The sequence below is a fragment of the Phallusia mammillata genome, chromosome 6 (genome assembly GCF_965637545.1).
Source record: "Phallusia mammillata chromosome 6, kaPhaMamm4.hap1.1, whole genome shotgun sequence".
NCBI lineage: Eukaryota > Metazoa > Chordata > Ascidiacea > Phlebobranchia > Ascidiidae > Phallusia > Phallusia mammillata.
This window is the reverse complement of record NC_137257.1, coordinates 5560190-5570293: the sequence shown is the minus strand read 5'-3', so window position 1 is coordinate 5570293 and position 10104 is coordinate 5560190. Positions and strand designations below refer to the sequence as shown.

Here is a 10104-nt window from a genome sequence, read left to right as displayed (position 1 = left end):
TCTAGTAGAACAAGCGGGCAACATCGTGTTTTTCTATTGTTGGCGATTTTAAACGTTTAAAAAAACGAAAAAAAAAGCATTTTTCAAATCACGCGTCACACACAAAACACACACGCACACTAAAAAGAATTACGTTTTTGCCCAGCGCAAAGAAAGACAATCGCATTTAACCAAAAAAAACAAGACTACACGACAAAAAGACGAGCTGACGTCATCGTGTCTCCAGCTGCTCCATATGACGTCACAGGCGACAAATTATGATGACGTCGTGGAACGGGAAAATAAAGAAATTGGCCTGCCAAGTGCGTATGACGTCATATAAATCGCCCAAAAGTGCGTGAGAAACAACAAGCAGGTCATGTGGAAAACATGAAAACAACTGAGTCATGCTTTTATCGACAAAAACGCTGAGTCAACCAGGCGTGTCACGTGGTTGGGGCAATCCGAGTTTGAACTGAACAAAAGTTCACGTTGGTCGCGTGATATAACAAAGCATTAAGCGAGTTCATTTTGTGCAACTGACTGCTAAAGTGGATTATATATGCACGACTAGAGACCAAGGAAATGGCTTTGTGGTTGAAAACAGAGCACATCGTTGCTTGCTTTTCGCAAAATTCATGTTTACAATGAAATATCGCTGCAAAGAAAATATGAACAAAGCCAAACCTGGTATCACAGTTAACAAATTTCACAAGAAAACGTCAAAAAACGTCAGCCACTTCATCATTCATATGTTGAAATTCGCAGATAATAGAGCTCTATATATTCTACTACATTTGATTGAGGAATAAAAGCAGTGTTTCCCAATAAAAAAGGGGCGCGAAAATTAGGGTGAAGCACTAGCGAGGGGGGGCTACTACGGATGGTTAAAGATGTGAATTTACTGTGAAATATTTTCATTGGTTGTTGAGCTGCACCAAAGCGAACAAATTAATCACCAAGCATTTTGCATTAAGAGATGCTTGGAATTGTAAATGTAATACATCAGTTTTTTCACAAGTACACATTTTTATTGCTGTTGACCAGAAATCATTGTAATACTATTACATGCTGAGTTGGCATATTGACATGCGGACTTATCAAGCAGAAAATCTATTAGAGAGGGTGGCATCATTGTGGAACAAACAAAACAGTGTTTTCCAGTGCTTAACAAGGTTTTGCGCTGAACAGAATCACATCTGGTGGGCAACACTGAATCAAAATGCACATTGGAAAGGATAGAAACAACAGCAATGGCCCAGGTGCATTTGGTTGCTAATTCCCCGACCCATTGAACTTCATCGTCCTTTATGGTGGTTACTAAGAAACATGGAACGCATGACGTGACACACTAGAGGGCGCAAGAAAGCAACATAGCTGAAGATTTTTTATGAGACAGGAGACGAAGTGTTTCTTCGATGTCCGAGTTTATCTTGAAAGAAAACTGCCGCAGAGTTTCCGTTTTACACTCCAGACTCAGACTGAAAAGAAAAAAATTATTTAGGACGCCAATTCTTCAAAGTGAGCCTATGTTTTTCCAAGTGGTGCTTGCAAATAGAAGGGGGTGCTAGACAATATATAGGCAGGTGCATAGGTAGATGAGATTTTGGCACTTAGAGAAAGTTATACCAGGCCCGTTTAGACCAAAAAATTTGTCCGGATCAAGCTAAGTCTGGATAACTGATGTCAACTAGTTAAGCCGTACCAGATCACAAATCATTTGTACTTGTCCAAATTAGGCGAAGATCTGGTACGGCTTATTAACCAAGGTTTACTTTATGTATATCTGTTTATCTGCCTAACATAAGGCAATTTGGCAAAACATTTTTATAAAAATGGCCACTAACATCAAATCCAAACTTGATAAACTGGTATCAGTGTTTGCACCTAATGCATTATGAAGTTTTTCTATTAGGAAGGGATTTTAAAATTAACGCTGCTTTAAGGGGATTGTACAGAAAAGAGTCTCTTTGTACAGAAAAGAGTCTCTTCTCCACCAGGCAAACTGGACAATAGAAAATAAACTAGTGATGGGACGGGTACCCGGTACTCAGTATTGATGGTATCGAATGATTTCAGTGGTATTGATACTCATACTCGGTATCAAAATTTTTTGTCTCAGTTTTCGATACCAACGTGCGAGTACCGAAGGTCGATTTACACCAAAAGAATATATAAGCAACTTTATGCCAATATTTGCTTCGGACAGCACAAAATTGGAAAAAAGTCCTGCCAGGTTAGGTATATTTTTTTCACTATCGTATGGAGATTACATTTTTCTGCATGTGTGTGTGCACGCCTGTACCCCGGCCAACTAAGTACAACACTATACTTAAGTACTCGGTAATCGTACTCAGTATCGAAGGTATATACATGTGGTACTCGTACTCGGTATCAGTACTCGCTTCAAAACTTGGTATTGTCCCATCACTAAAATAAACCAACCACTTATGTGTGTGAATAATAGAGAGATTAGTTGACTGAAAGCATATATAAGATACTGGAAAGTTTGGCATGGCAAAACCTTTTCACCTACCTCCATAGGGACAGAGCTGTTCTGGTCAATTTTGTTGCTGATTTCGGATTCGTCGTTACCTGACATCGATTCATCTTCAGGACAAAATTCTTTGTAGACTTTCTCGAGGAATGTCCGTCTACAAAATTATCACATTACTTATTTTAGCAAAAACCATCATCCCAAAATTTTATGCTAAACCATGTTCAATGCCACAAAACACAATTAATTTTTTGCTAAACCAGGCTAAAATGGAAATTTGCCTGAAAGCTTGAAAGGCTATGAAACACAATTAATTGGTCTATTTTTATCTGATAATAATTCAACATTAGTATGAAAACAAATCTTACACGTTGTTGCTAATATACACCAACTGTGTCATTCAAAAACCTTTTTATTGTGTTTTTTCTCCTTAGCACTTACGATTTACAGTCAGAATGAGCCCTAAAACTTAACATGCTCTAGGGTAAAAAAAAGGTAAAAAATCTACTCAAACATGTCATTACATGGTAATAACCTCAACACATTAATTTATTGTGCTTAAAATAAACGTTTTGATGGTTCATAATCTAGCCACAGTTTTATTTGCGAATGAAACGGGTAAATGATTAATCCAACAAACAGTACCTTTATACACACAGTGCAAATTTGTGCTTTCTTTTCATACCAAATTTTCATTCACTAAAATTGGTCAACTTTTTATACCGCAAGCTGTGGTGAAAATCTGAATGTGTTTCTTTACAACTTCTGGAAACTACTGTTGTGCTTATTGAACAACACAACAGACGATGTTTACAAAGTGGAGGTTTTGAACTTTGAATTGAATGCCACGAGACAAATTTACAACATGGTGTTTGCCATTTGCACAATGATGGGATATCCTCGCATGGTCATGAAATGCAAGTCTAGGTGGTGTTATTCTATACCCCAAAGGTTACAAAATATTACCATTGTTCATTGTGTAACTGATATGCCACGATATTACACATACTTTGTGACATAATGAACTTTCTAAATTTTACAGTGATAAATTGCTTTATGTACTCAAATATAAAAACTGTCCAAATTTTCCAATTCAGACTTCGTTAAAAAAATTCACCCATTTTGGAGGGCTAGTGAGGTAAATAGTGGGGCTCTTGAGTAGCACATCTACATAGCGATGTCTACCATCTGTGAAAGTTTTATCCAAATCCATCAAAAATTTCATACCAAAAATGCATGGACAAATTTCATTGCCAAAAAAGTGAAATCAAGATGCTTCGCCTTTAGGGAAGGCGAACTAGAATAATTCATATAAATGTGAAAGAGGTTTAAAACATACTTAGCGTATATTCCACCACCAGGGGGCAGGCCAACAATCTTTTCCTCTTGACTCATTATAGCTTGTAGGGCATAGGAGAAATCCAACGGTTCGCCTCTGGAGGTCTTAGGGTCTTCGCAAGCCTCTGTACAAATGGAAAATCACAGATACAGAAAATCAATACAACAAGGATTTATCTTGTGCTTAAACCTTAATGTGATTGCCCATCAACAAAATTATTTGTAATCAGTGCTTGGGATATGGGTTCTTAAACCAGGGGTAAAATTGCTTCGAAGTCTGGCATACTTGGGAGATAAATATAAAAAAGCTTTTGACAGTCCTTGGACAGACAATTTACCAAGTAACTTTGGCTATTTAGCATTCAATACCAGTTTGTTACCTGAAAAGCCAAACATATCTTTTGTTTTGACAATTTTACAGCCTTGGTTTGATATGAAATGAAACAATCAACACCAATTTTTGCATTGTATTTGTTCCTTGCATTGCCAAAGCCCAATTTTTCCAAATGCTAATGTTCTAACTCAAATTTATATTGTGTCAATGAAATAACTTATAAGCAACTTGAAAATTATGGAAAAAATAAAAAAGTTAACTAAACGCTGACCAGAAATTAAAAACAATACCTCATCAAAATGCTTTGACATATATATACACTTTAAATGTGAAGCATAAATAAACAAACATAAAAAATGGCTACTTGACATCAACACATGTATTTTAGATATATATATACTTAATAGTTAGTTTTCAGTACAGATAAAATGTCACTTTACTGAACATAGTTTAAACAATAAAAATAATAATTATCACCAATTACAGTTAATATCCAACAAACCAGTTGCACTAATACCATGACTCTGTCAGCATAATCATACAGCCACTATTGAATCCATCACATACTGTACCTTTCATCATTCCTCTTAATTGTTCTTCTAGTTTCATTTCTTGTTCCTGAGCTTGCTCATTGGGTTTGGGAATGGCAGGAAGTCCAAGAAGAACTAGAGTCATATTGTCTCTGCTTCCCTATAAATCAAAACTTATGTAGATTAGTGACTAGTCCAAGCTTTTATCCTAGTAAAAACTACAATTAATTTTACCTTGTTTAAACTCATATCCACAACATCATTACATATTGATGTCAAGTCATCAGTGATAGCCAGTCTTGATGAGATATACTGAACCAGCTCTTCGTTCGAGGAAACATCAAAAATTCCATCACATGCAAGAACCAAAAACTCATCCTCTTTTGTACTCCGGTCAATGTCCGTAATGTCAGGTTCCGGTGACACTAACTGTTCTGTTGGGCCTTTGTCCTCTACATTTTTGTACTCGTAATCACCTAAAGCTCGAGAAACTGCAAGAGAACCGTTGACTCTCTGTATCATGACACTGCCACCTGCTTTTTGAATTCTATCTCTCTCTTGTGGATTACTTGGCTTGTGGTCTGCAGTGGCAAATTGAACAGCTGAATTGCGACAAAGCAGTCCACGCGAGTCGCCGCAGTTGATGAAGTAGTACCGTTTAGGGGAAATTAGTACACAAACAGACGTGGAGCCGCTGCGATCAAAGCCATTTCGTGCATCTGAAATGGTTCGCATTTTTTTGTCCAACTCCAAAAATGATTGTTTGACAGCTGCCTCAATAAGTTTTTCATTTTCCTCCGCACCATTCTCTATTTTTTTAATTTCTTCATGTTCCATGATAACATCAAGCAAATGCTGTGAGGAGTACTCGGCAATCTTTGAACCGGCATGTCCATCAAAGACTGCGAAAAAGGACCACCCTGGCAGTTTTGGCAACTGTAGTTTTGCAGTGTGGCTGTCTTCCATGTCAACTCGCCATCCCTGCATACTGCTAACGGCATACTCGAGGTGGTTTCCCTTTCCACCCTCATTTTGCTTCTCTACTTTTGGTTTGTCCAGAAAGGCCCCCATCAATCTTGTTTACACTTCAGCAATATAAACAATCTATACAAAAATATCATCCATACAAAATCTATGTGCACATATAAATATCTGAAAAAGGAGATTTTGAAGTGGTAGTGTTAAAACTCAAGTTCAGCCAGGACCTAAGCACTTGGTAATAGTACTGCTATTTTGGGCATAAAAATGTCATCAAAGTGATTTTTATAGAACTACCATACTTCGGCTACACTACGTACTGTTAAAATATGAACAAAAATTGATTTAGATGTTTTGACTGAATGTAGCTGGCATTTTGTAGAAAATGATTCTAAAACTGCATTTATAAATGTTACTGTGAACTAATGTTATTTACCCATATGCGCCATAATTAATATTTTGCACATAGTATTAACGCATTTTTAGCTTATGATATTGTGAAACTGAAAATGAACTATTTTAGTTGCAGTTTGTAACATGTCACAAACAGGTTTTTGTAAATTTGGCTACCAAGATTAAAAACAGTGATGATTTTGCATAATACAAATAGCTTTCAACATATAACAAACATTTTGACCTTTATGTTAGTGTTAAGAGCATTTACCCGCACAAAACAACAGTTTTTAATGTTTGAGTTTAAATACAAAATAAATCAAACACATTCAACAGGGGTTCTTTTTGGCGCAAAGAATAGGCGTGTTTCCCAAAAAATGACAATCAAAACCTATCACTTCTTGTAAAAATGTATGAAAAGTGGCCATTGTTACGAAATCTTGTTTTTCCCCTGTTCATAAACTTCGTGCACACAAACAACGACATTTTCATTAATGCTTCAGTGATTTTTCTCGACCCTAATACGCATGCGCGAACCAAAAACTCCCGGATGAGGAACATCACGCATGACGTAATTGTTTGCCGAACGGTTGCAATTTGCTTTTTTATCTGATTTTTGCACTTACTGTGTCACTTTTTAATAATATTTGACCTAATTAAATACAAATATGGCTTATGTTTGGTCTAAAAGTGAAAAACAATACTTGCTTTTCAACATTTAACAAATTCAAAACATTACGTAATGCAGTTTGAAACAGCTAGTGACGCAATGCAAAACGCGCGGTTGTGTATGTTCAATTTCAAATTCTATTTTCCAGATTTGTCTTTCTCTCATGATTAATTAAAACATTTGTCCTGTATTTAATCATGACTAATTGAAAATCAAAAGTTGTTTGAAACCTGGAAAAACGTTTTGCACCACCAAGGAGTTGAAAAGGGACTTTCCCATGTACTGAATTGGCAACTGCGGTCAGCCTTGATAAACGAAATCTCGACTTTGTACACTTCAATAGCACAGTATGTTGTGTTATTTGTCACACTATTTTATATTTTTAAAACACACAATAGTCTTGCGATAAACTACCGCCAAAATACCAACCAAAACGAACAATGACGTTTTTTCTTGAATAGGAAGTCAACAAATCAGGTAGTCTGTCATTAAATGGAGGCCACTGCTTAGTGCAGTGGTTCTCAAACTGTGGTACGCCAGGACTTTTCCGGTGGTACGCGAGCAGCTCCATCATACCTAATTTAAGTCTGAACTAAAATTGCAACTTAACTGACCCAATTGATCAGTCCTGGTTTAGGCGAAACTTGTGTCTTGTACAGTCTTTTAAAATTACGGAATATGCTAAACTATGTCAGGGCGAGAAAATGGGCCTATTTCTTGGTCTATCCATTCAAACAGGTTTTGGAGGTGGTACGCAGTGATAAAAAAAGTTGTCAGGTGGTACACGGTTCGTATAAGATTGAGAATCACTGGCTTAGTGAAACCATTTTTCAAGGCCAAGACAACTTTTTCGTTTCTGAACATATTTTTCGGAAATTTTGTTCTTTATTGCTATTATTTAAAAGACATAGGGACTAAGACTTCCTTTTTTAATCCAGCACTGTAGCCTAAACTCCCACTTTAAAATCTCTGTCTCAATCTAATCCAACACACTCAAAGACACGGCATCAAAATGATATTCTAACGACAAGTTTCCATTTAATGATTGTGTTTTGGCTATATATGTCACATTCACTTTCTGCCTGTCGCAACAATATCTCTATGATGAATAGGCTACCCGCTTTTAACAGACCCGCCCGACCATCAGTGGCTTATTGTGACATGCGATTTCGTAACATTGTGCAACATATCCTTTCGATACAGCCCTTTTCTGTGTATGTCTCTTTATTTTTAAACTGTGTTTCATTTCTCTGTCCACAAATCCTTTTAATTTTCCAGATTGTACCTAACTGGAATTGTGGAAAATATTATGTGTGATGAGAAACTGAAACCTGCCCACAGCCATACAGACCCATGACACGTACAGTGGCTATCACAAAATCAATATAAAAGCGGAACAACAATGTCAACAATTAAATCAACATTTCGATTGCCCTACCGGGGAAATCCCAATATAATTCTACCTGGGGTCTTTCTAAAAAAAAGTATCAAGAAACTTACCTAATCGCCATTTTACCCCCATACCAGCAACAACAAAACGTGCTTATACTTTCAGTGTTATTTGAAATTATAGAGGGTCACCAACAGCATGGTAAAAAAATGTAGTTCCTTTTTTGGTTGATGAAACAAAAGCCCTCTTGATGATTGCGCCATTTTATTGTTAGATAGCCACCACGTCATTTTCATTGTGCTGTTTATTGTTACGTTTGAATGAAAGTGTTATGAACTATTTTTAAACGATCACAACTCAAAGTTTCGATTCGTATTAGGTACACATGCATCCTGGCCTCAAATAGACCAATCACTGAAAGTAACTTCCTTTTTGTAGTTTTTTTATAGTTTAGCTCAGGGGTGTGCAACAGGCGGCCCGAGGGCCACAATCCGGCCCGCCAAGCTATTTAGTGTGGCTCTCACCAACACACTGACTCACAGAAAAATGCAAATGTTTAGGGAATTCAGCAAAATTTTCCACTAGTTTTTAGTAAATCTTCCAAGTTGCTATACTATACGTAACAAGTTTAAGCTAAACCAGTGTTTTCAAACCGGTGGGCAATACAGCAGTTTGTAAGTAGCCTACTTCAGTTTGCAAGTAATAATTGTGTGGCCCTCACGCTTGATGTCTGAAATTGGTTATATGGCCCACCGACCAAAAATAGTGCACACCCCTGGTTTGGCTTTTTTTTGCAATATATCTCGCTTGCAGTAAAGACGAAGGTGTTAATAATAAAGGTTGGCAACATATAGCCTATGCTCTGAACCAATCCTTTTCAAGGAGGCTACATTTACATTTTATAAGTTACCTTTACAAATTACTTTTTTTTGCGCAAAAATGGTAAAACTATTGAAAAGTCTCCAAATAAGAGTAGGCCTACGTCGCCATAGAACAAGACTGCAAAAAACGCAAGGCTATTGCTTTGACTCAGCAGGATAATTTTTAGTTTGTTTTCAAAAGTGCAGTTTCATAGTGATATACATAGCATCAGAAGAAGTGCAATACATAAATTGTTTTTTTGTCGAACTATCCGTATTCTCATAATAGTGTTTCGCTTATACCCAGGGTTGCCATACCGTCCTTCTTTCTAAGATTTGTCCTTATTTTAAAGGGCAATGTCTTGAAAAAATGTATTGTCCTTATTTCTAAGAAATTTACTTCTTTTTGACTAATGTCCTTCTTTTGTCAACAATCACAAGTCACATCCCTACTGCAAGTAGGAGTAAACCTATAGACCTGAGCTGTCGTGAGATGCACGAAGTATTTTCTAAGATCAATGAGTTGCTGGAGCAGATTGTTTCTGGCCTAACACATGGCTTGTGATATGTCTAGTAACTAATTGTTGTGTCTAGAAAACATGAGCCATGTTGTCCGCAAACTATTAATTGTTTTGTTCAGTTTACGTTCTGTACAAGTTGTTTGAAATGTCATAAATGAGTTCGACTGCATCGGTGCTGGATTAACCATTAGGCAAAGTAGGCACGTGCCTACAGGCTACTTTAAAATCAGTAGAAATTTGGTCATGTTTTCAAAATAATTATTTTGTGTGTTGAAAGCGATCTACTCCGTTAGATCAGGGCTTCTCAAACTGTGAGTCGCGACCCCAATTGGGCAATTGGGGTCGCGAAACATTATGGGTTGTTATGTCAGTCGCAATAAAGAGTATACGTGCGTACATTTATTGTTGAAACATCATTCATCATTCCTGCTCTAAACACATTTTGTACAACTTAAAAGAGTGTTATCAGCCTAGTAGCCATATGCGCCAGACGTTTTTATGCCTATTGTGTGCAAACAATGCGGAAAAGCAGATACCACACGCGTAACAATATAGATTATGACGTCATAAAAACTATGACTGTCAATCTGTGTATTAAGTTAGAAATTAATTTA

At 36.8% G+C, this 10104-nt stretch overlaps 1 protein-coding gene across 1 annotated transcript; it reads right to left on the bottom strand.

Annotated features, from left to right (window-relative positions):
- Nucleotides 1–18: 18 nt before the first annotated feature.
- On the bottom strand, nt 19–5858 carry LOC145232068 (protein phosphatase 1A-like). Its single transcript, XM_080096570.1, has 5 exons — nt 4913–5858; nt 4721–4838; nt 3816–3939; nt 2516–2633; nt 19–1460 (listed from the first exon to the last, which is right to left on the bottom strand). Exons 1-5 carry the CDS (start codon nt 5747–5749, stop codon nt 1443–1445), a joined length of 1215 nt encoding a protein of 404 aa, XP_079952696.1. The 5' UTR covers nt 5750–5858; the 3' UTR covers nt 19–1442.
- Between the last annotated feature and the right edge of the window lie 4246 nt (nt 5859–10104).

Coding starts and splice junctions, on each gene's coding strand:
- LOC145232068 (XM_080096570.1), bottom strand. CDS start 5,749: ATGGGGGCCTTTCTGGACAAACCAAAAGTAGAGAAGCAAAATGAGGGT. Junction 4,839..4,912: donor TGGATATGAGTTTAAACAAG/GTAAAATTAATT, acceptor TTTGATTTATAG/GGAAGCAGAGACAATATGAC. Junction 2,634..3,815: donor GGTGGTGGAATATACGCTAA/GTATGTTTTAAA, acceptor ATAATTTTGTAG/ACGGACATTCCTCGAGAAAG.